Source organism: Cydia strobilella, chromosome 5, assembly GCF_947568885.1.
Source record: "Cydia strobilella chromosome 5, ilCydStro3.1, whole genome shotgun sequence".
Taxonomy (NCBI): Eukaryota; Metazoa; Arthropoda; class Insecta; order Lepidoptera; family Tortricidae; genus Cydia; species Cydia strobilella.
In genome coordinates this window covers 13,376,222-13,403,698 of record NC_086045.1, presented here as the reverse complement: position 1 = coordinate 13,403,698, position 27,477 = coordinate 13,376,222, and the positions used below count along the sequence as shown (strand labels likewise).

Here is a 27,477-nt window from a genome sequence, read left to right as displayed (position 1 = left end):
GCACCACTTGCACCATCTCGGGGTTAACCAGTTAAACCTGGAGTTACCATGGTTACCAGTACAATTTGACAATGGGTTAACGGTTTAACTGGTTAAGCCTGGGTTAGTGCAAGTGGCGCTAAGGGTGACTGCTATAGTTATTGGCCCCTCCATAGTAATTGGCCACTTGGTACAAACCAGATAGAAACAAGGCAATAGAAGCACAGAATAAGTGAAGGGTTCACGGAAAGAACATGTCTAGTCACTTTAGTAACATTTTCCGTGACTAGGTCTTTTTTAACTAAAAAAAAGTCGTGTTACATATATTATACAGTGGTATCAAAGATAGAACTATAGTCCATAAAGAGCTCTACATTTTGAGATGAAAATCTCATTTTCCGTAAAAAGTGGCCAGACATGTTCTTTCCGTGTACCCTTCAAGTAATCCCATCAAAAACATTATTATGTAAAAAGATGCAAGTCTCGCAACGCAATTCTTCTAATACAAAAAAGTTTTGAGATGTAATGTGAAACCAAGTCGGTTATGTTAGTCAGTGCCAGGGGAGTTAAAACCGTATCTGGTATGTGCGTGGGTCTGTGAAAAGTACCTAAGAATTATGATGATCGTGAGTGAGTGAGTGATGTCAGTGACAAAACTAAGGAACACTAGACTTATATTGACCGGGATATAGACCGTGATTACCTTTTGTATTATCTCTGTATGGTCTATATCCCGGTCAATATAAGTCTAGTGAAACTAACCGTGAATCATTCAAAACTCTAAAAACTAAGGAACTTTGACGTGCAATAATTCTTAAACTACAAGTTCAAATTGAATGTTCTTGGGCATATATTTAAGCCATATTATGCCCTTTATGTCACTGAAAATTCAGGGTTCTAGCTTTAGCCAGCTCAAAATTACAGGACGTCAAAAATGGCCTGAATGGCTTCGAGAAAAGGATGGTACGGCCGTGCCTCTTTGTTTTGCTCGACTTGGCGGGGGCACTGCTGTGCCCCCAGATAGTATTATCATACAGAACGGTCACGCACCGCCCCGCCCCGATTCGAATTACCTCGCCCCGCGACAACAAATTGACGAGCTTTTGGCGAACGCTCAGTACTGTTTTTAAGCAACTTACACAATGACGCATGACGCGTGTACAGACACTACAGACATGCCGTTCACATTCACACATAGAAACGCAAATAATTTTTGATGTATGGCGTGTCCGCCCTGTGATAGAAGTCTTATTAACAAGTGTGGGAACAAATAAAATTATTTTATTAAATATTTTTGATTTGTGTTCACTTTTTCTTTAATATATGACATCTATTACAGTTTTTAGAAATCTTATTGTTAAGAGTGGCCAATTAAATATGGAGTGTCCAATAACTATAGCATTCATTTTTTTTGCTACGTAACAGGTACTACGTGCACAATTAATAAACATTTTAACTCCACATAATAATCATAAAAGATTAGTAAAAAAATATTTTAAATTAAAAAAATCACATACTGTCTCACATGGTCATATCTGGTAGAAAACATAAAGTTTGACATGTAGTCATCTTTTACAATTAGAATCAAATAGGTGTGGAAACAAGTCAAACCCTCGCCACCTCTTTTATATCACTATTTCTGTTCCAAATTGCAGTTTTGTATATTTTTGTAATAAAAGCTACAATAAAATTGCTAAAAACAAATTATTGTATGATTATTTCATACAGAATTTCATATGAATTTTTATGAAGGAATAATATTGTGTGAATACACATTCTAATTTACGGTTAGATAAGTTCAAGTGCAATAACAACACCCATCTCACTTGAAACTAGAAAGCCAGACATGCCGCAGTATCCCCTGCAGACACTTCCTTAGCAACCGAGTAGGTAGGATTTGTAACAAACTGCCAGAAAATGTGGTCGGCTCACAAGGTCAACCAGTTAAATAAAAAATAACTTAAACAAGCACATATACGTGTCTTCTACAATGACAATGTTACTCAACAATGACATTACTGTAGTTATTGTGGCTGCCTATTTATTAAAAAATTATAAAATAAAATATACCCAATTTTTTTAAATATCCAACGATAACCTAAACACTGTAGCATTGAAACGAAAACAAACATTTTCTCTCTACGTTCATGTCTTTTATTTTTTAAATACATTGTTATTTATAATAAATATTAATATATTATTTTCGCACTTTGTCCGTCCGTTTAATAGTGTGTTTCCGTTAAAGACCCAGGCTACATTGACTCCTTAATTGTTTAAAAAATGTTTAAAGAGCCTAAGTACGAGTTAAGTACTAGTTTAATGAACAGCCTTTCAACTGAAACAAAATTAAACTCACTTAGATCCTAAAAAAAGTTTGCAGAAAAGTTGGCCACAGAACTAAACTAGGCTAACTTCGCCCCATTGAGAAGTTCTGGCTCCAGATGCCGAATCCTGTGATCGATTTCACAAGTTTTGTGCACGAACTAGCTCCGAAAGTGCATGAAAACGTCTGGTTTATGCTTCATACGAATAATGCACTTGATATATTATGTATATACGGAATCAGAAGTACGTAAGTACTTATGTTTAATAATAGTAAATACTTGATGCTTTCAGATGAAAAAGTTAGAATTTTAATAAAACACCAGAAGTATTCACAAGTAGATACATAAACTGAAATAAATAGTAGTGTGTCTACTTGAAAAAAAAAAACACAAATTAATAGTTATTTGTTATACAAGGGTGCAAAGTTGTATTTTACCCGCGAGTGTTTTAACACACGAGAAGTAAAATACATTTGCACCCGTGTGTAACACAAAACTTTTCCCCTCACTATAGCGAGGAAAGTGCAACATCCACAGGCGTTAGATCATCTTCGTCAACTGGAATCACTCATTTTTTTACGATATTATAACAAAAAACTCTGGAAATTCTGTACGTGAGAAGTCATTAAGTAAAATTTTTGTTGACAATGTTGACATTTCTGACGTATGAAATGTCAATGATGCGTTTTGAAATTGCATCGACTTAACTTGTGCGTTCAGAATTATATTTAACATAATTATTTAAAAAAAAAACGTTTATTATGGAATTTTAAGGTTTATGACTTAAAATCATTAAATAAGGCTAAATCTGGTATTTTTTATTAGATTCTCAAACCATTTATTTAATGATAATTAATATCGAACGAACCATTATTATGAGAGTTTTACGTTTTGTTATCTGTTAAGCTACTTAAACACGCTCCATCCAGGGTCAAATTACTTTCCCCACTAGTGGATAAAATGCGTTTTTCCCCGCTTGTTTTAAAGGATAAAAGACGGCTTTCCGAGCTAGTGAGGGGAAAAATATTTTTCATAGAAAATAATTTAATTTGTTCTTAAAGTAGATACATATTACATAGTCGTATTAGTATATTGTTTTTTGTTTATGCTATTCTTTATTGCAGATAACAAGATCCACATTACATTTAAATCACGAGCACTATTAAAATAACAATATATAGGTACATTAAAATTATTAAAATTAAATTAATATAAATTAAATTAAATTAAAATTTCCGTCATATAAATCAAATAAGTAAAAAATAAATATTTATATAAATAAATATTTTTGATTTTGATTGAATCAAATAAAAAGGCACAATTAATTAGGCAGGTATAATTTCATTTAGGAATGTTTGTTTTTGTATCAGAACGGCTTGAAGAAAAGTACAAAATGTGCAAACATTTCTGTTCAGTTATTACTTACTTACTCCTCTGGCGCAGCGACCCAAAGTGTGTCTTGGCCTCCCACACGACAGTTCGCCACTGATCCCGGTCCTGTTCAGTTATTGATTGAATTTTAATATTGAGTGCGAAAATTTCAAGTTTATATTATCGTTAACATTTTGCATGAATATTAAATCAATATGAACATGAAAGCGCATATTTTGAAAGGCATATTAAAATATTTATAGCAATATTTCACGGCAAAAAAAAATCATTCCAACCCCGTTATCAATATCAACAGCAATGAATAAAGCGCAAATTTTAAGCCATATTTATTAAAGGCAGCTCCCAACAGTACAATATTACGATAAATATTTAAGGCGAAGTCCACTGAAACTGTGAGAAACAGTATTTAACGACCCAAGGGAAATTATATTTTATCACCTCTGTTCTACAACGTTTATAATACCTTCAGTAGGTAATTTCAGAGCACTCCAACAAATAATTTAATAAGCACCATCAATTTATATCTAACAAAAATGTGTTGTTTCAGGAAGTTTTTTTAGTGTAAAATTTTAGTACTTTAAATCAGCACCTTTAGGTGCCGCATTGAGTTCCAAGTAAAAACTGGAACAAAACTGAAAATTTACGTTGATTAATGATACAGGAATAAGTTACGGCTGAACATTTAATTCTTAAACATACGCTTAATTATTACCGACTACACTGGGTACCAGATTATTGTATTGTCATATAATATTTAATCAGCTTTCATTTAATATCACATAATTATGTAAGTGTATACGCAATCAACTGTTTGGGTGCACTTTGTATATTATTTTTAATAAGGAGATATGCATTTGAATTGATGATGTCATTACCCAGAAAGTTGTGTTTTAGAGGCCTATTAGTATCATGAGTATCATGACTAACAAAATGTTAAAAGTCGGTTCTGGATACCAGATCTACAACACAATTGGCATTGAAAAAACCAACTTCATAACTTTGGCAGCATGTGTCTTATGACTTGTAACGTCTATGTAGACTAAATGAGACTCATTTTGATGCAAATTTAGTCTGCTAAAACTTTTCTTACTTTCGCCGTAACATAAATCTTTAAATAGTAGGGAAAATTGTCAAAATCAAAAATATTAAGTACTCAGTAGGCTTTCAAGGACAGACTCTTGAATTTAACAAGAACATTACGTCAGTAAGTAACATATAACAAACTAACCAACTCTTATTTAACGCAAGGCACCACTCCTTATTTGAAACGCTTTCAATAAACTATCAAGAGGCCGGTGTCGATTTTGGAGCAAAAATTTAAAATTGATAGATTTAGTCGTTTAAATTATACACGTTTTGTTGCGTAATATCTAAATAACAAGTATTGGTTTCTATTAGCACGTCTTCTCATCTTGCCTTTTAATAATGAGGTCGCGAGCGTGCGTCACCGGTAATATATGAAGAGAAGGGGCAGTTTTTAAAAAATCATCAAAAAATTCTAGTGGTAAATTATACAAATTGATGTATAAGAATAGTTTCAGCAAATGTTGTAGATTGTTTAAGTATCAAAATTACTTTAAAATTAAGTCGATATTCAGAGAAATTGTCACTTGTTTTGAAGTAATTTCTGGAGAAAATTGAATTCGTTTAACTTTCATTTCCCCGAATTCTAAGTCAATAACAAAAATGTAATCTGATAAAGGTCAAGTACAGAATATGTGTAATACAAATTTACCATTTTTAGCAGTCCAAACTCTACGAAATTTACAAATAAGAGCTACAAAATCAGTGCTTTACGCGCGTTTACCTAAAAGTCCATCAGAAAAAAAATCATTACTAATTTAGTGAGGCTGTGAGTCTGTTTTCAAAAAAATGATCTGACAAAAGGCAAGATAAAAAGACGTGCTAATAGAAACCAGTACTTTTTATTTCAATTAGGTAACAAAAGGTGTACAATTTCACCGACTAAATCTATCAATTTTACATTTTTGTGACTAAAATCGACACCGGCCTCTTAATATAAGCGTTATTGAACAAAATAAAATAGTTCTTTCGTCACCCTAATTAAATAGTTACTTGTACTTGTACTAATTAAGTAGTTCTTTGTAAACTATTTCATTTCTAATTGGGCAATCTAATAATACGAAGTCGTTACCTGAAAACACAACTGAGTCCTGCATTTGAAGTATAGAATAATTCTAAGTATATGGTTATTTCGAAGTTTTTGCAAAAAACCGGTTCCGATCCCTGCTACTTGTATCAAAAACAATGAACTTACCTTTCAGTATTACCTTTACAAGAGGTGATAGGAATCTCTAAATTAATTTTTCCACTAAATCCCTCACGTGCTGTCATACAGACAGTTCACGGCTTCACACGCCATTGCAAGCAAATTGAATTCACATGTATTCTAACCGCATGACTTGCAAATAATAACAATACCTACATTTGAGACACACCGATTGTCAATACGACGGAATTGCTTTGTAGTAAAATTGACAAATACATTTACTGTATAGTCTCTGTTGTAACGTGTACCAATTTGTAATGTGATTTGTATTCATAAGATATTACAAGCTATATTTGATGTCGTGACACTTGCATACTTTGGGGGACAATCTTATAGTGATCGGACTGATAAAACTGCAAACACTGATGGCATGCAAAGTTTTGCACACTTAGTGTGCTGCTTTCAGTAGATTTAAAGCAGAAACCTGTAAGCTCCAAGGAAACTCATGTATTACTTTACTGAAATAATAAATCATTCTTTCTCTAGCTGTAGGTAGATTTAAGCACCTAAGGTATTATGATTTTTGTTTTTAGTGGTGTGCTATTAAGATGTAATAGTGCAATGTGCATTGCTATTTATGTCTTTAGACTGAGTCGGAATATAACCACTGTTACATTGTCATGGTTACCTATCTCAACTTCGAAAAACTTAATTATGGCTATTAAAACGCTGATATCTCTTTTTTTGTTGACATTCTCAAGGGCCTAAATATAATTTTGGAGGAGGCCTATACCCAAACAGGGGTTCTTGCAACAGAACCATATTATTAAAACAATAACTAATGTATATACACAAACACTTTTAGAGTATGAAGCATTATTTTTATAAAGTAAAAATTGTATATAGAAGTTAGAACAAAAATAAGAAAAAATATACTAACATTAGAAAATAGTAATACTTAAATAACTAACATGAAAGCTGTAATCTTAAGTGCAAGCAAGGAATAAAAGGCTTTTTTATTTATATTTTTATTTATACATAGTATAAAACAAAGCCGCTTCCTGCTGTCTGTCTGTCCCTATGTATGCTTAGATCTTTAAAACTACGGAACGGATTTTGATGCGGTTTTTTTAATAGATAGTGATGCTGATGTATAATACATTAGCATTGCACTTGTGCGAAGCCGGGGCGGGTCGCTAGTAAGTTATAAAGTAGAAAAACATATAAGTATGTTTTATATATTTTTTAAATCTTCACCCATTTATCTTTTTCACTTTAAAAGTAAAATTTAAAAAAAAACATAAAAAAGTTTTTTTTTCTACCACGTTACGAGTATTTATAAATCACACGTTCAAACAGTGTGAAAACAATTACTTATTTAATTATTTTTATTTAAAAATCAGCAAAATCATTTCTTTTTTAGGTTTCATACGACATTAAAATTTTCAATGTGGTTGAGCACCCCATTGTAGTTGAGATAAAATTACAAACCCGGAATTATTTTATCAGCATAAAGGTGTAACAAAATAAGTAGTGGGGACAAGTCGCGTGCAGCAGCTAGTGGCTTATAAAAAATTGCCGAACCGTTTTCGATCAAGTCAAAATCAGATAAAAAATTGTCGAAACATAATTTGTACACTAATACACACACACTTGACACATAATAAAATAAAAAAGTATTTATTATTCCAAATCTTACATAACTTGCAGTATTTTGTTGTAGTTTTTTCTTCCCTTACATTATATACGAGTATTTCTTTCAAACTAGCATGCATTTAAGAATAGTTTTATAGTGTTCTAAAATTATTGTTTTTAATAAATTATTATTTTTAATTACATTCGTGTAGTTATATTATTATTCCATTGTTTATAAATTGTCCATTTAATTGAGAAAATATTGTTTTTACAGAAGAATAAAATAAATATGTCATATTTTTTTTAATTCAAATTTAAAATTTACCTCGACGGGTAAAAGCATATCGCCATGATGACATTGCCATATTTAACTTTACTAGGGTACACAAAATCACGTATTTTTTATTTATTGTAGATAAGCCCGTGTGTAAGAAGAAAGCGCCGGCAATCGTTGGTGCAGCACTGCATGAAGCGGCCAGGGTGACTTGCGAAGTGGACGCTTACCCGGCACCGAACAACTTCCAATGGACGCTCAACAACTCCATGGGGACTGTGGAGCTGGAGTCGGTATGTTAATGTTATAGCTACAGTATTAGCCTCCAGCATTGAGAATTATCCTAAAGTAACCCTATGTAGTTTTATTTCTTTTTACCCCGACGCCGCCGTACAAACTATACTTATAATATTTAAATCTTAATTATTTATTCACTCTAATCAACATTTTTGTATTCGGTTAAAGCTTGTTAGCTGATGATAAATCGAGGCGGCTGTAGTAATAATTGCAACTTTAGCAACTTACAAAAAAATACATGTACGATATACTTATAAAAAAAGTTAAATAAATAATTATCATAAATTCATAATTTAGGTACACGTTGCTAAAGCTTTGTTATTTACTTACTTCTACCGCTTGTTTTAATCAAGTTAAAGCAGATCCTTTAAAAACTCTAAATATTTGCTACTTCAGGTAAAATTCACGACAAAGAACGGCCAATCGATTCTTACGTATACACCTACTGCGGAAGGGGACTACGGATCTTTATCATGCAGAGCTACAAACTTAGCTGGTCAGCAGATAGAACCCTGTCGATACACGCTACTGCCAGCAGTGCGGCCCGAGCCACCTTTCAATTGTTCTTCCTTGAATGTAACGGAAGATTCAGTTGAGCTGCGATGCATGGCGGGTAAGTTATTAAGAAGATAATTTTTATCACACTTGCCTAGATGATAGTAATTTTAAAAATGGTTTTGTTTACTGGCATAAAAATCGTTATACATAAAAACCGTGATGTGCTGACATAAAAATCATTTCATAATTACACCCATGGCTTAATTTTTGACTTAGATGGGTTTTGACTAGCAACTGGAATTTTGTACGAAAGTTAGCAAATACAGACAAAATTACGATACGTGTTATCCAGTTTCATAACAAGAAATTAAAATCGGAAGCGGACTCCTGGATATTGCGTTTCTCCACGTGTCTCAAGATATGGCATAAGTGAGAAAATCAAAACATAGCCTTATTTAGAAATGGCAAATAATGATGTGTGCGATGTAAACCAATTTACTTTCATTACTTCGTAATTTCGCACTTTTTAAGGAAAACCGTGAATATTATCAACAGTATATATTTAAATATTTTATTTATATCACTTTCAAAATCAAACTTGATAATCCAACATTACAGTAAATTAATTATTAGAGCCCCCCCTCTGAAACGGTCTGAACCCTACAAAGTGCGAAAAATATTTATAAAGGTCACAAGGTAAAAATATGTGCTGTACAGTATCCGTGACTCCGTTCATTGGGCCTTTAAAAAAGAAAGAGAACCCGGCAGCGAAATAATACATATACTTATCCTACATGGTAATTAAAAATTAAATTTATCACATAAATCTAAAAATTATTTTCAAATTCCTATAAAAGGATACCCCACTCGACATAGTTCGTCGATTTGCATTTTTTTTATTTTTCAAAATATAACGTAATATTGTCACCATAATGTTTATTTTTAAAGTCATGTCATTAGTGACATTCAGACAATTAAGACAAATCGATTGACATAAGAATCATCAAAATCCGTCAAAGCGTTGGTGTCTAACTAGAGAGCACCGAAACAGCAAACATACTATATCGCGACCACATGCTCCATTTCGTCGCGCTGTCGGGTGTAAATAGCCCTTGCCCACCTTCAGGGCTTGTTCTTTATTCATACCTTCACATCATAAAATCAGTAACATAGTTTAGTCGTGAAGAGCTAACAAGAGTACAAACAGAGGAATGGAAGCCAAACAAATCAACAACGATCCAATTTAACTGAAATGTGAATTGCGGGAAACTCAATTGAAAAGTTAGTAATGCAAAACACATTGCATTGCTTCGCTCTGTTGCGCGATTTTCTAAGGCCTAGTGTACAATGAATACCATTTGTTAATAAAATATCACGAGGTCTTATCTGGTGGCGTTAAGGTCGATCAACGTAATTTGTAAAAAACCAGAAAACACGAATTTTTTTTACAAATAAATTGGCCAATTGATCAAAATTTTCTCAGGTCTATCATAATTACCTATATAAACAAACTAGGGTAGTAGAAAAGTCGGCAGTCCATTGTTGGTCTAAAACAGGAATTCTATGGATGTTTTTTTTGCTGCTATATAATATGTTATGGATGTGTTTCCCTACTAAATACTTAATAATTAAAAATTAATTTTAATTAGCATATAGTGAGGGCTCGATGAGACTATTTTTAGTTTTGAGAGGGGTAATTAAAATTTATTTAAGTTTCTATTGTTTCTTTTGATTTTTGGTGCTGTCGGAGTAAAGAACTCTGTATGTTTCCTAACAAATTTGCATGATTCAAGGATGTACTCGTACATTGACGGTAGAATTAGTATTTGGAGTTTCTTGACAAGAGGTCGGCACGACTCTATTTGATCAGAATTTGTTATCATTCTAACACATCTCTTCTGAAGAATGAAGATCTTACCCATGTCAGCTCGACTCGAATTAATTTATCCAATTCGAATTTGCCTATTACTCATTTCTACAAATGAAACTTTATTTATCAAAAATAAGCATACCTTATTTCTCTATGGTAAATTAATGTACTAATGTATAATTGTATATCGTCACCTAGTTTGGGGATATGTCGATATATGTAAGATTATCCCCAAATATTTATTTATATATCTACACTAAGCTTGCTCTGACACGTTGCGGTCTGATAACTAAAGCTATTCGATTGAATTCAACCAATGATATCTAATTGAAATATAATTATAAGTATTTATATTATAAAATTAGACGTATTTAGTTTTGATTTGCTTTCAGCACATTTTATTGTATCTCATATTTAATGAAGTTGGACAACCAAAAGACAGTTTTAGTTGAAAGCTTATTTAGATTTAGGTACACTTTTCATTTGTCGTTGTCTGAGAACACGTTTCTGCCATATCCATTTATGAGCAAAATAGTTTTTTAATAATTCCTAAAATAACATAAAATATGCTATAATTGACACTAATCGGTTTAAAAAAAATATATATTTCAAAAATGTGCCATATCCGCATTTTACTATAGGATAATTACACTATCTTAACGGAAAATTATCGCAAAAATTGTGACATATCCAAAACTGTGTCATGTCTAAATTGTACGTTTAACACAATTATACTAATTCAAAACGGATATGACACTAATAAAAATGCTTTTATTTCATAATTACCACTATATTAAAAATATTTGTATAGTACTATATAATAAATATTAAACATATGTGCCTAAATGATAAATAAGTTTAATATTTCCTAAATATGGAAAGTTTTTGCTCCTTTTAGCTCTCCTGCAAACCAATATAAGTGGCGTATGGCAAAAACGTATTCTCACGCGACGTTATATTGTACCAGGGAAGCTCACTTATCTCTGCAGCTTACTGTACATAGTGAGTATGAAGAATAGCAACGCCATGTGCAAGTGCCAAATCAATATCGATGAATGATAAACGATAATTAATCGGATAATAAGAAACTGCAATATTAAAAAAGTGTTATACTTATTAAAAAAAACTATAATGTCATACCTTATATGGTTCAAATTATTCTCAAATTATTTTTATTCAGGTTACGATGGTGGTCTGCATACACTGTACTTCGTCGAGGCATGGGAGCACGGCACGCTGTTGACGAACGCTTCTGCTATTTCTCCGGTGTGGAAGCTGCGAAATCTGGGCTCTGGGAAAGCCGTGAAACTAGTTTTCTACGCAAGTAACGCTAGAGGGAGATCGGAAACGATGACGCTAAGGGTGCTAACATTATCTCGGCTAGCATTACATACTGGTGAGGTTTACTTTAAAAAAAAATTGTTGAAATAAAACCTATAAAGTAAACTGAAATAATTAAAACGTTTAAATTGATGATTATTTTTGTCTACAACAGAAGCAAAAACCATAAACAGCAGCAGTATGGAAGCGGGTTGGGCTTTAGGAATTGTAGCGGGGACAGTGGGGACTCTGGTTGTAGTCGCCGTCATAGCCCTGCTTGCGAGGAGGAGGCATCATCGACCCATGCAGTATGAAGGTATGGAATGAATATTAATTTTTTCACAAAGTAACAAAGGCGAACACAAAGAAAAAAAAATATTCATGTGTTAGCTTTTGCGTTGCTGCCAAAAAATGAATGTAGGAATGTTTTATTCCGCAAAAATATAATATTATGCTGTAGGACCTTGTTATCACTAACTCATGTATATAGTTCACGGCTGTATGATCACCTTGCATCTGTCACCTTTATTATACTTTTGCTTTTCGATTGGCGTTTGTCCATATACGATAACCATCTTGACTACGACCAATGTTCTGACAAAAATCGATAAAAGCCGACTCCACTGTAATTAGTAGATTATTAACCAAGGGATGAAAGGCACTCATTTCTGCCGAGGTATTTTGTAGTCCGAGACTGAAATGATGCCTTTCACCCAAGTTAAACACTCTACTTTTCATTTCGAATACGAGGAAAGTAAAATGCATGTGTTTTTTTAAAAACATGACTAAGTATAAATTTTACAGTATTTCTTGAGGGTAATTTCAATAAACAATTTAGGCAAAAGTATCGTTATTTATGGAATGGGGAGTCAAATATCAGAATGAAAATTGTATAACAAATCCATTTAAACTCAAAATTTCATTGCTTATCGTAAATAATTAAAAAAAATCGTACTTCGAACGTAAAATGCCCTAGTGCTGACACGTATCATTTTCTGCACACCTTTTAGAACAACAATGAGCCTCTTTCAGAGCATGAGAAATGAAAAAATATGATTATCAAACCAAGCAATTCTAAATTACTTCGGTTTAGAGCATGAGCGGGAATAGGTGCAGATTCGTCGCGTGGCTGGCATTTTTGAGCACCTGTTCTGCCTTCACTGCATTACAAAATGTGATTTATGCCCCACTGCATTTCTACTGAAATTGCAGATGTTTCGTCACATGCTTACGACAGTTTTATTTAGTTTTCAGCTATCCCGCTTGGGAACGACTGACGTACGTTAAAGTGAGTGTGGAAAAATGTATAATTTTGTTGCCAGAGGAATACTAGGCAAAATATTGCCATTACTTTATGCGGAAACTGATGTACAGTAGCGGAAAATAATCTATCATATTATTTCACATACATTTGCATATTTTTTTGGTAATTTCTCAAAAACGGCTCTAGCAATTTCGATGAAATTTACAATATAGGAGCGTATGAAAAGATCAATTCAATCAACATTTTTAAAATAATTACTTAGTAGTGTATGTTGATAATGAGTAATGAATAATGATTCTATTTAATTTTCAAACTAGACGCTAACGAGGGTGAAAAAGCGATCCAGCTACGTTTTATTGTTGGTAAGATTCGCTTTTGAGTGTTTCAAATAAAACATTTAATATTTATAGTTTTTCACGAATTTTCTAATGAATGCCTGCATAAAAACAGCAATATGATACATTTTATGCCGCGCTAGTGTATATTAATAGTTTATAACATTGACTTGTCAATCCACTCGATCCATACTAGACGACGTGTACACCTACGAAATCTAAGTGTTGCAATGAATTTACATTTTGCTAAATAATACATAGCACGTTTTGGCACACATCGAGGTGTGAGAATGTATTTGTCAATCGTGGTAACAAAATAAATATTGCCGTATTTATTTCTGGATTCAATAACTAGAAAATGAAATAACAAATCTAACAAAAAATACCTAATAAATAGGTACATCTCTTCTAATAAAGCAATAGTCGTTACTTCTCCTTTATATGAGTAACTCCATACATAGGTCTTCTATCGTACATACGATACGTTTCGTATTCAATATATGCTTATAAAAACGAAAAAAAAAAGGAATCATATGTACCTACCTGACTAAGGATAAGATGAAATGCCTTTTAATATGCGCTAGTAACTGATATTTGCCAAGACGATGCCAAGCCAAACTTAGTTGTTTAGGGGTTTTATTGACCGGTATTGTAACTATCGGGCGTGGCACCAACTTCAAACATATCAGTTGCTAGCGCATATAAATGGGATAATAATAATAATTGTTTTTCTCAAAAATTTCATAAAAAATATGTCCCAAAGTGCGTTGTTCTATGGCCAGTCAAAATGACGCCGTTCAGCTGAAATTAGCATAGGTATTAGTATTAGGATTAATCCAAATTTTTATGAGCTAATTCTAGACTCACCTCAATCGGTTTCATCATCAAACAATAACCACGCACCTTATTTGACTTGTTTCGTGTAAAACATGTGAAAAACTTTATGTTTAAATGTTTAAATATGAGTCACCTGCATTACTTACGTTTTGAGCTGTTCGCCTGTGGAACAGTCTACCGTTAGACATTAGGTGTGCTAAAACTCTTCATAGCTTTAAAACCTTCTGAAGAATCAATTACTTGTCTCTTCCTTAGTGTGCCGCTGTGTATATATTATATATTTTTATGTATTATGTATGTACGTATGTATGTATGTATTTCTATATATATATTGTAACACTGCAGTCTGCTCCAAGTGTTTTAATTGGAGTTAATCGCTCAGTCGGTAGATATTTGGTAGGAGAATTTGTCGGATGTTTATGTGACGAAAACTTAGTAATGTATATCTATTTATCTTAGTTATATGGTAAATACTTCTGGGCTAAGACCCATACTATTCATTTAAAAACCTTTTTCACTTGCGTTTAGCTATATTTCGAACATAAAACTTACCTTAACGGTAAGCTAAATCATACAACTCAACATTTGGACTCCTGCGCACATTTCTCGTTCTGGCAAAGAATTATAGCCCGGACACTCCGTTTGTCCGACGGCACTTATATTTGTTACTGAACTATTTCCTTTTCACTAGTAGTTTTGGTCAAAAACACAAAATTTGGGAACATATAAACAAACTACATTTGGAGTTTGTCGACTTGACAGCAGCAATGCCAAGTGACATGTACGTTTGTATCTGTATTTCAAGATGGCGGTCGATGGAGTATGGAAGCCACTCTCGTTGGTAAAGTAACATAATCATTACATTTGTAAAATTTCTATTTGGAAATGTTGTCCATATTTTTGGGCTTTCTAAATATATAATTATTTCCATGTTTGGAATTGTTGAAGTTTCTGGTTTTGTTAGTAAATTCATTTGGTAAGAACGAGTGTGTTCCGCGGGCATACGTCATTCGATGTCGTTCACTCAGAAATCTGTCAGTCGGAATGCACTTGCATTTTTCCAAATTTTCCCATCCATTTGCTGTTCAATTGGTGCATTGGAAGCATCTTGACTTTGAAGGTCGGTGCGTTCTTCCAAAATGGCGGAGGTATGTAGTCTTGTCTGAAGAAATCTAAAGTCAGTTATTTTTCTTTTTGTGTGATTAGTGCGTATAGTGATAAAATGTATTCTTGTTACAGCGTGAATCGTAAAACAAGGGATTTAATCGCCCACCCCCGTTGTAGCAATCGGGGATTCATATTTGTGATCTCGTCGTACATGTGGTATGTATTCTTATGAAATCATTATCGATGTGGACGAGGGAACATTCAGTTTTGTTTAACAAGTGTCTAATTACGTTGTCGTAAACGATTTCAGCTGCCCGTCTCGAAAATGCCGATCGGAGCCGAGGGGGAGAAGCACGTGTTCCCGGCGCTTCGATAGAAACCGGGGAAATAAACCCGTAAGTACAACTAGACACATACACACACCTTTTGGTTAAGCATTTTGCCTTGAGAAGTGAATTTCAAATAAATAAAATTAAAACCCAATTGAAATAAATTAGTTTTTGACTGAGAATTTTGTTCTCAGGGTTTCTTGGACTTTCTGGACTTTCTGGACTTCATGGACTTTCTGGACTTTCTGGACTTTCTAGACTTTCTAGTCTTGGCGGGAGTAACACATCCCGTTACAAGCCTTGAGCATGGTGGCAAGTTCTAGGCTCATATCCTGGAGACACTACAAGATCTAGGAAGAATAGTGTTTCAAGTTACGTTTAAGTACCATACATTAGTAGTTGGGTTTGATGGGAGCGGTCCCACTCCCTGTACTAAAACGTACTATTTATAACTTTAAATTTTATACCATTCGGGGACGTTGTAGGCGTTGTAGCAGCGTACTCCCAGATGTCCGGTGACCGAGCGAGATGACCTCTTAGTATTATTATATTTAACCAACCTTATAAAGTAGGTTAATGCTAATGTAAAGAAGGCGATATCTACCTAGTTAATGGTTTCCAACCTCGCTCATGTCTACTCCTGTAAGAAATTAATTATTATTTTATGTTGGTAACGCTGGTTGTCACCAGTAACAGGTATTAGATACACTAGAACCCTAAGCTTATCTTAAATTGGATAGTGTAATCTGTATAAAAATTTCGTACATTTGCTAATCGTGTGAATACAGTATATATTTTTAAGTATCTTGTATTTTCATTTGGAACCTGTCATGCGTTTGCTGGAAACTTCAGTCCAGGGCGTCCTCTTTTAAAATACTGGATTGAAGTCTCTACTCCAAAGTGGCCTGAACCTCGACCCTGTTCACATGCTCATCTAGCCGTAGGTATAATTCATATTTTTGAGCATTTTTAAATTTAAATTATAATAGTAAGTGTGGCTTTGCTCACAACAGTTCTGTGACACCTCAATGCCCGGGTCATAGATATTTCAATATATATATATATATGTATCTGATATATATTTAACTAATTGGTTGTACCTATTGGTACGTATTTATTTAATTGTATATGTATGTGTGGTCTTCTTGTTCCTGTAATTTATTCGTGCACTACCTGTTTTTTTTTAGTTTTCTGTTCTTTAAATCCTGCTAACCTAAGGTTGTCTGGAAGAGATCGCCTAGAAAGACCGCCTGTTGCTACCTTTATTACACTACAAACTAAAACTGTTTTGGAATTTTTCTTTTGTGGTGCAATCAAGTGTATTTACTTACTTAATTTTGTAGAGATCTTGACGAAATGATACGATCGTGCTGGTTTGACTAGGTTTTTAAGGGGGAGGATTTTTTTGTATATTATTTCTTTCTTTATGGCTTAAACGCATTATAAAAGGCAAATGTATTTAAAGACCTAAGATTTTTTTTTCTCGTGCTGAAAGGGTCCTGAAAAATAAGGTCCACATTGGCTCATATACAATTTATTATTCGAATATTTCAAATAATACCGCTTTGTATAGTCTTTCGATTTCAAAGGGGCCCCGAACGGCTAATCCTTTGTCTTTTGTTAAGAACGTGCCACTACCTGCAAAAAAGAGTCTTGTAATTGGCACCTGAGCGCAGGCTAGTCCAACGCTCAAAAAACCAGTGTAGGTGTGCTCTTCTATAACGCGCCTTTGTTACGCTATCGATGACACATTTTAAACTGGTTCTTTAGCGTTCGACTCGCCGGCACTCAATAACCGTAGAGATCACACACAGCCTGGCATTATATTTTTCCATTAGTTAATTTTGTATCTTACTCTAATTACCATAGAGTCGTAATTCAGTAACCGGTTAAAGCGAACCAACTATTTTTTTAAACAGGTAGGCACGCGCCGTTTTACTTAACAATAGACAAAGGATAAGCCGTTCGGGGCCCGTTTGAAGTCGAAAGTATAGTCATAATCATATTTCTCCGAAAATTGTTTCTTATATATATTTTTAATAGCTATTTGTACACTACCTACATTATTCATAACGATACCTATTCCGTTTTTTTTTAATCATAATGTTATCACTGAGAATGTACGAGTATCTGTGCCTATAATGTTATTTGTATGAATTTCTTTATTAGGTTGTAAAAAAAATAACCTCGAGGACTAAAGCGGGAGCAAAGCTGTGCCTTAGTCTTCTAACCTAACCTATCCGAGTCGGATCTGCCCCGGAAGGTCTTGTTAGCTCGCTACGCTCGCTCACTGTGAGGGTCGCAGGATTTCGGTTCTGTGAGGGTCAAAAACAATATGTCGAGAAATAATAATAATATATGCATACATTTTATTAATAGAGATATTTATGTAGAATGACATTATGAATATAATAAATTCGAATTTCCAATGAGTATAATGATCATTAGAATGTGAAATTGTATGAGATACATTTTCGGAGTTTCAATAATGGAATTTGCAAATTTATATGAACTTTGCCGCACCCGAAATAAGTAAATAACGAAACATTAAAAATAGTGTAATGATACCGTGTGAAGGTACCGAATCCTTAGGGCGCGAGTTAAATACGACCATCTTTTTAGTACAATAAGCAGACCATTAAAGTCCAAGAGAAAGCAAAGATAATTAATTGTTTTTTTTTCAGCTCCAATTCAAACGGTGAAGGCTTACATTGGATCAATTCAGAGCAACAACCATACGCCTATTCAGCCCGATGACAAAAATCCGGACGTAATACCCCTAGGGAAAGGTACGTGATTATTGGAATCGTTTCTAACCTAGTTTTTTATATTTTGATAGAAATAAATTACATATGTAATATGGCGGCATTTGCAAGCATGCGCGCAGAAACGTCAAGCATTATTATTATTATATTTGTTATATAGAGTGGGCCAGTGATAAATTCTCTTTTAGTAAGAGGTCGAGAACGAAAAGAGAATTTATCACTGGCCCACCCTATATCTAACGAACTTCTATAAAACAAACAGTGGTGGAACCAATGGAACAGCCTAAATGTATTTCAAACAAAAATGTTATATTCCCTTTTTTTAATCCTTACGATGCCGGAAATATAAAAAATATGCATGGTATGTTTTTTAATGTTTCTGGTTTACATAATTTCCTAGGTAATCGCCAAATTACATTTTATAAGGACCTTTGGAAGTAGGTACTTTAGTTTAGGTTATTTAGCTTTAAAGATAAATATAATAGTACGTTTCTTGCCTACGGCTCGTGGCAAGATATCTCGGTACTCGTGAAGTAATGACATACTTTCCGCACGTGTATCAAACGAAGTTTTTTAATACAGTTGCGAAAAAATAAGAAAAACAACAAGTAAGCAATAATAGTACATTTCGATGCTAGTGCGGAAAGTATGTCATTACTTCACGAGTACCGAGGGACGAATGAAGAATGACATATCCGCACGTGTATCGAACGACGTTTTTTAATACAGTTGCGAAAAAATAAGAAAGCAACAAGTAAGGAATGGAATTCGAAACTTTTATATTATTAATTCTGTGACACTGACATCATTGACATTGATATTACATTATTTTTCTAGCTTTTATTCGACTAGAATAGATTTAGTTATTATTATTGAACCCACTTCAATGAAAGTTTTTTTTTCAAATGCATGTTCTATAAGACAGAAACAATTGTAAATATTAAAACATTGTACTATTATTACCTAAATATCGTTATTTACGATTATTTGTGTATCGTATATTTATAAAAACAATATCGAATGTTGCCTTTGGAAACTTAAAACATTCTTGCAGTAAGAAAATACGCCTCTTCTTTGACAGGCGTTCCGTTCCATTCAGACAACTTATTAAAAACGGTTTTTCAACATTAAATAATAAACGTGCTATAATACTTATAATGATGAAAAGGTAAGTAATAAAATATGAAATATGCATATTTTTCGTATTCTTACATTAACAGTAGGTCTTTATGTTGATTACGACGTTTAAAGGAAACTAATATTAACACTCATCAATAAGTAGTCATGAAAGTAAAAATTAAAAAAAAAATTGGAAAAGTAAAAAGCACTAGTTTGCGAAAACCAACTTTCCGCATGCTAAACAGCCACGAAAAGTAGCACTTTTTGAGCAACTGTATTAAAAAAACAATATCGAATGTTGCCTTTGGAATCTTAAAACATACTTGCAGTAATCTTTGACAGGCGTTTCGGCAGCTATTCCTACCTCTACCCTCCATAGCTATTCCGTTCCATTCAGGCAACTTATTAAGAACGGTTTTTCAATATCAATATTAAAAAATAAACGTGTTATAATGATGAAGAGATAATTAATAAAATATGAAAAATGTATATTTTTCGTATTCTTGCATTAACAGTAGGTTTTTGTTACGACGTTTAAAGTAAACTAATATTAACAGTCATCAATTATAAGTAGTTATGAATTGAAACAAGTATAAATTGAAAAAAATTGAAAAAGTAAAAGCACTAGTTCGCGAAAACCAACTTTCCGCACGCTAAACAGCTACTTAAAGTAGCACTTTTTGAGCAACTGTATTAAAAATATTTCATTGAAAAATATCCAAAAATTAAAATAATCATAATAGGTACGCTTAAGTACTTAAATACTAATGTACAAACGTGGTTTAGAAAAGTATACATAAAAACCGGCCAAGTGCGGGTCGGAATCGCGCACGAAAGGTTCCGTACCATTATGCAAAAAAACGACAATAAATCCCCACTTAAATATTTATTTTATTCTGTTTTCAGTATTTGTTGTTATAGCGGCAACATAAATACATCATCTGTGAAAAGTTTAACTGTCTAGCTATCACGATTCATGAGATACAACCTCGTGACAGACAGACGGACAGACGGACAGACAGACAGATAGACAGATAGACAGACAGACAGACGGACAGCGGAGTCTTAGTAAAAAAAATATAGGACAGTATCTCCTAAACCATGCGTCGTAGCGCAAAAATAATAAAATTTTCACTTCTCATGCTCTAAAAGTGCTTCATATTAGACCTGCAAACCGGGGCAAAATCGGATTTTAGTCCCTAGGAAAAATATGTATACATATTTTTGATTTCGCCTACATTTACTCCCGAATCGAATCAGAATTCAATAAATCTGCCCGGAATAACTCTTTCACCTCCCCAATTGACTCAGAATACAATTAATCTACCCGGGAAAAACATAGCTCTACATATTCAAAATTGTACCAATTGTACTTCTAATATTTCGTAAAATATAAAATAAGTACCTACCTGTTGTTTTTTTATTCAAAGTGAAAAGTAGAGTGTATAATTCGGTAATAAAACCCATTTTAACCTCGCTGTGCCTATCGACTCTCGCCGTTCCGGCTCGGGTAGCTATATTCACACCTCGCCTAAGATGGATTGTTTTATACCCTAGTCAAACAATATACTATTTCGTTCCCCTTTTAGGTGACCCTTAATTTATATTTGAAAAAAAAAACAAAAAAAAATCTTTATAGGGCTGTATCTCCTAAACCGTGCGTCGTGGCGCAAAATAATCAAATTTTTGTTCCTCCTCGATACTCCACGCACTGAATAACCTATCACATTACGACATGAAACAATCATCATCATGTTTATATTATTATTTCATTGGATGTTTGAGAAAAGCACTATACATACCTCGGCGTGAAAAGGGGTTGTCGGCCTCATAACTATCCGGTTCTATTCTATTTGTCCGGCAACCCCTTACTTTACGGCCTCTGTAGTAGTAATGTAAAGCCTAGTTCATATAGAATTAGCACATAATTAGTTGTTTTTTTTTTTTCATGGCGGGAAAAAAATTGACAATTACAGTTCTGGTGATTGAACTTACATACACCTTCAAAGTATTCATGGTGAAAATATTAATTTTGCTCGCATGGGTTTTATGCATTTTAAAGTTTTCGACCATGGAAATTGAGAAAAAGAGATTGATCGTGCACAAATAATACCTCACAAATTCTTATCGGTCCGGGACGAAGACAGCAAAGTCGCTTAAGATGCTAAAAACTAGTGTTTGTAGGGTGATAAAACGTTGCAAGGAGGCTCTATCCGCCAACAGGAAGATACAAACTGATCGGAGGTAAGTAATAAGATTTTGGAAAAAAAGTCCTAAGGTCAGTCAAACAAAATCCAGGACTGCCTGGTTACGATTTATCACGATAATTCATAGAATGTCGTAGTACTGTAAAGATGATTCGCCTCAGAGGTGGCTATTAATTGCTATCGAGCAATTAAACATTCAAAATAAGATCGTTAAATAGAATCAACAAGCTAAAACACGAGCTCGACTATTGTGCGACCTAGTTTTGACAAAATTCGAAGGTTGCTTGTTGTTGGACGACGAGACGTATGTAAAACTCGATTTTAATCAACTACTCGGTTCGAAGTTTTATATGGCCGATAGTAGAGAAAATGTACCCGAAAAATATGTTCGTGAAACTTGACAAGTTCGCAAAAAAATATAACATGACTAGTCAAATTGTCCAGGATATCAATTCGTTGCGATCTACATGGGATTAACACGCCAAGAATGTCGACAAAAGTGTTGTGCAGAATATGATGGGGTCCATTATGAAAACAGCTCGTAATTATTTACATAACAGAGATTTAGGTATTTATTTATTTATTTATTTATACATATTTGAAAGCTAAATACTATTTAAAATTCACCATTCATAACTTTATTATATCGTTTGCTTAAAAAAATATAAATTTTTAAGTTCGTACCAATTCTATATGAACTAGGCCTAACTTATCTTTAAGCAAAAACGCAATATTTGTTAAGAGGTTGCTTTTATAGCTAGGATGAGTTATTCAATACTGATGTAGTGATGTAGTTCATAAATTCCTAATTTTATCTCATTACCTATTAACGTGAATGTTGACCTAAAATGTGTTACTACTAAGAGTACTAAGTATTCTAGTCTAAAACTTAATGTTACCAGGCTGTATCTCATGAACCGTGATAGTGACAGATGATGTATTTCTGTTGCCGCTATAAAAACAAATACTAAAAACAGAATAAAATATATATTTAAGTGGGGCTCCCATACAACAAACGTGATTTTTTGCCGTTTTGCATAATGGTACGGAACCCTTCGTGAGCGAGTCCGACTCGCACTTGGCCGTTTTTTTTTCTAGAGATAAGTAAGTGAGGCGTGTTCAGTTAGGTGCCCTCTCATAGTCTATATTATTTTAATTTCTTATTTGGACACTTTTGTCGCTGGGCACTGCTCATCTCCAGTTTTGTGGTCCGGTGGTTTTTCAAAGCGCATTTCGAAGGTTCAGACAGTTTTGTGCATTCGTTGATGGTGTGTCGTGTATGATGGTATATTTATCCCTAATATTGTAAATTCCAAAGTAACTCTCTGTATGTAACCTATTCACGCTTAAAACACTAAACAGATTTAGATGAAATTTGGTATGGAAATAATTTGAGGCCTGAGGAGGAACTAATTAACTAATTATTGATTTTACCAATCATCATCCCACGCAGAAAAAGTCGCGGGCAGGAGCTTAATATTTTTATTAAGTTATCGTTTTTACCAAATTGTTACTAGGTCATAGGTCGCATCGATAGGTATTACCTATTACATAAACGACTTATCTACCTATACATATAATACTAAGACCACTGTTTGAATATACTTTATTTCTAGCACTTTCAAATACAATGTACTTATAGGTTACATGTTAAACGAGAAAGAGGCCCGAGCTGGGTTAGCAGCTGCGGGGTTGCCATATACAATACAACCAAAATGTTTCATTTCTACATATAGGTATTGTTATGTGCCTTGTATGGTACATAAGCTGCGGCCAGCGCAAAAGGCTTGTAGTAATTACATTTTTATACTAAGAAACATTTGTAATTTTTTTACAGCTATCTATTTTTTTATAGGTATCTTATTTATATCTAAATTTAAGTCTTACTTAGGTGAATATTACAATACTTAACTAATTGCTTGTATTAGAATCCAAGCGCCCCGCCCCCAAAAAAAACCATTTCGAATGGAAATGAGAAAGTAACTAAAATACTTAAATCTAATACATATTGCTACTCTATAGGAAGAGGGCATACTTTCATAACGCTGGTACACATTATGTAGCCGTTTGACGTTTTTACATCAAGGGCTCGGACTTTATTGTCTCTCCCTGGATAAACGCCTACTATTCGACCCATTGGCCACCTTAAGGGTGCTATATTGTCTGACCTTAACAAGACCAATGAACCTACCGTCAAGTTTGGCTGTTCACCCTTCCATTTGGGACGATTCTGTAGCAAAGTTAAATACTGTTTAGACCATTGTTTAAAGAAATTATGTTGGATTTGCTGGCATTGCTTCCAAAAGGAAAGGCGGTGAACAGGTTCATTTACATAATCAGGTTCGGGTAGACCCGTTAGTGAGGCTCCTGTCTGAAAATGCGCAGGAGTCAAACATGACATAATAATTTTATTATATCATAAGGATCAGATGACATACTAGTGACTGTATTTTCTCAAACAATATGCAATGAAATATTGATATTATGTTCTTCATATTAGGCTGGGAAGTATCGCGTCTCAAGCGCGGCTAGGCGAGAGGTCTGTAATGAAATTTCATACAAAGTTGCAGGCCTAGGCCGGGAAGTGGCTCGTTTTTAATTTCCATTTGACATATATTTGTGACACAGCATCACGGCATTCAGCCATAAAAAAATCTATAACCACTATTTGCTTTTTGGTTCATAATCTCATTCTGCCAATACGCCTAATAAAAAAACAATAAACGATATTCGATATATTTTGCAATTTTATTTGTATAGAATTTACAAAAAAAAAATATAAATAAAACATTATTGACAAATTCCAATGATATTGAATTGCAAATTTAACTACAAATACAGATTTAAAATATTTCATTTAAACATTAGCGTTAAAAATGTCTACTCAAACACGCGTAGGTTTTTTTTAATCGTTTTGGAGGTAAAGTTGAACATTTTCCATTCTGTAATTCTAATTTATTGGATTTATTGTGCGTTGTTTATTGTGTTATTTAATATGAGTTCCGGCGAAAATATTAAATGAATACCTGTTAATTATACTCCATGTTTAAGGCAACGATGTATTTATTACTTTTTAATTGTTATCTTATGTATACAGATTTCAATTGCGCCCGTGATTTGGAACGGCCACCCGAGCCTCCGCCCTATGGAGCTGTCATGTCGCCACCTGTGGGCTCCTCTCGAAGCGCGCACAGCATCCACCAGGACATGCGATCTAACACTCCACACACGCCAAACACTCCCGCGTCAGATGTTCAGGTAAGAAAGAAAACCAAACCAAAACCTTATAACTTAGTGTAGTCGAACGAGCAAGCGAAGCGAAGTTCTTACATTCAACTGCAAGTTTAGCTAGGATAGGGCCACGTCCCGGCATTTCGAAGTTTTTTCCCCGATACGTTTAGTAAATTTGTTCTAATTTAAATGAAATTAGGTAAACGTGTTGTTGAGGGCATTATATTTTTAAGTTTTAATACGAGCAGTACATGTCAAGGGGTGATGGATCAGCAGCTGGAAGGTTGTAAAAAATGGCTGCCATCTATAATTTCTTTATTTTTGCTGTAATCATGATGAAAATTGGTGTCTCAGGATCTGAAAGGCCCTGCAACATAAATCCGTAGTCGAAATTGTAATAACTAGCCGCCATCTTTAATTTCTATTTTTTTTATTGAATTGAATTTGTTGAATTTACCCGAAATCGACATTGCGAACCACTGCTTGGTTCATGCACTGGATTTTTGCCACTTCACACACGGCCGATTTGAATATTTTGATTTTACAAATGTATGTCAATTCTTTAAACTAATGCATTGCCAGCAAAGCGTGATGCGCTGCAAGCTACCTGTAACATAATTATCAATAACATTTTTTTTACCTTTGAATGTCGCTTCATGTCTATAGCCGAAAGGATTAGTTACCTAAATATTACATTTTATTTTACTAAATCACCTTTTTTGACAAAAAGTTAAATCGGAGTGATTCGAAAATGGTTCAACGAGAAATTTTAAGAATTATTATTAAGAAAGCATGATAAACAAAAACAATCCCATGTTAACAAAGTATATGATTCGCTAGTGTAAAGTAAGTTAAAATGAACATAATAGGTGTTTTTTTTGTCGCAGAGTATTGGGACCTTAGCAGACGATCGCCGCAGCGTAACAAGCGGCACTCTGTCAAGACGGAGAGAGGTCGTCACCACAAGGACTCCTCTGCTGGCGAACACGCGGGAGAGCTGCGTCTAGTCGGTATAACTTGACAAAGTGGACAGAGAGCGCTCAGAAAATTCGAATGGATAAACAAAAGAACACGAATTTATACAAGCGTTTTATAATTATTTTGGGGAAAAAGGCAAACCTACCTCTATTCTATGTTGAACCTATTCTAAAGCAGGTTTCGTTTAGGCAAAGCATAAGGAATCGAAGTTACATTGAAGACTATCCTCGAGGCCGATTCTAAGTTTGAAATGTTAACTAGTTTTGTTATTGTTGTGATACGACCTTGATGTTGGTCTGCAATGCATTTGGCTCGCACTAATAAGCGTGAATAATTAAAAAAATATCAAAACCGTAGTAGATATAAACTTAATACTGATGCTGTTGCATTTAGTTTAAAATATAATTTTAAAACAAAATAGAGGCCTTGAAGTAAGGGGTTGCCGGCCGAATAGAATAGACGGCCGAACGTAGTGAGGCCGTATAGTTATGAGGCCGGCAACCCCTTTTCACGCCGAGGTATGTATCGTGCTTTTCTTAAACATGCAATGAAATAAATAAATAAAACTCCACGAAATCAATTTAATTTCTAGAAAAACTAAAAGTAACACAATAAAACAAAATACAACTAACACGTATAACACAATAAACACAATAACACAATAAAGTAAACAAAATATAACTAACTAATATTTTTATGTATCAGATTTTTTCGCCTTATATCCGTATGACTTTCGTTTTCGCCACATAACGAAGTTTACAGTATTTCATATTGATATTATAATATGTTTTACATAGGCACATTGTTGCCTTAAGCATGGAGCATAATTCCCACAGTGTTGACAATATTATAGTTACTTTTAGTTTTTTTTTAATATGCCACAAAAACTGTTTCTGATATATATACTATGGGCATTTAAAAAAAAAATTGCCATAAGTAACCATATATTTCGCCTTTGACTTGGCGGCATCAGTTAATTCTGCTTACGTTGTAAAATCCAACTCCTACGCTTTCAATTAATATTAATTTAATTTTTTTCGTCGGTATTTTAGTCGGAACTCACATTAATTAAGAAAATCAACAACGCACAATAAATCCAACTAAACCGAATTACAAAATGAAACATTTTTAACTTTAAATTTTTAAATTAAAGGAAAAATGGAAAAATGTACACCTCCGGCAGGACTAAAACCTGCGACCATTAGAACACCGGTCCAATCGCTTCTGCCAACTGAGCCACGGAGGCCTACCAGAGGTGTGTGAATTTTCCCATCCCTTCCCTCAACGCCTTAAGGGTGACGTATAGCAACATCTTCAACTTTGCCTCCATAGCAATTTTAAAAAATCCTACGCGTGTTTGGGTAAACAATTTTACCGCTAATATTTAGATGAAATATTTTAAATGTTTATTTGTGTAGTTAAATTTGTAATTTAAAATTATTAAATTTTGTTAATAATATCTTATTTATTATGTTTATGTCGATTT

General features: G+C 33.7%; 1 protein-coding gene across 2 annotated transcripts in view; it reads left to right on the top strand.

Moving 5' to 3' along the window:
• LOC134741654 (hemicentin-2-like) overlaps positions 1–26,400 on the top strand; it is a 241,468-nt gene extending 215,068 nt beyond the window's left edge. For both annotated transcript variants that reach the window (XM_063674514.1, XM_063674513.1), the window contains 7 exons: positions 7,976–8,127; positions 8,528–8,744; positions 11,680–11,895; positions 11,995–12,135; positions 18,376–18,480; positions 24,880–25,040; positions 25,901–26,400. In XM_063674514.1, coding sequence (XP_063530584.1) covers positions 7,976–8,127; positions 8,528–8,744; positions 11,680–11,895; positions 11,995–12,135; positions 18,376–18,480; positions 24,880–25,040; positions 25,901–26,020 — 1,112 coding nt within the window. In that variant the 3' untranslated portion in view covers positions 26,021–26,400. The remainder of the gene's footprint in view (positions 1–7,975; positions 8,128–8,527; positions 8,745–11,679; positions 11,896–11,994; positions 12,136–18,375; positions 18,481–24,879; positions 25,041–25,900) is intronic.
• Positions 26,401–27,477: the final 1,077 nt, after the last annotated feature.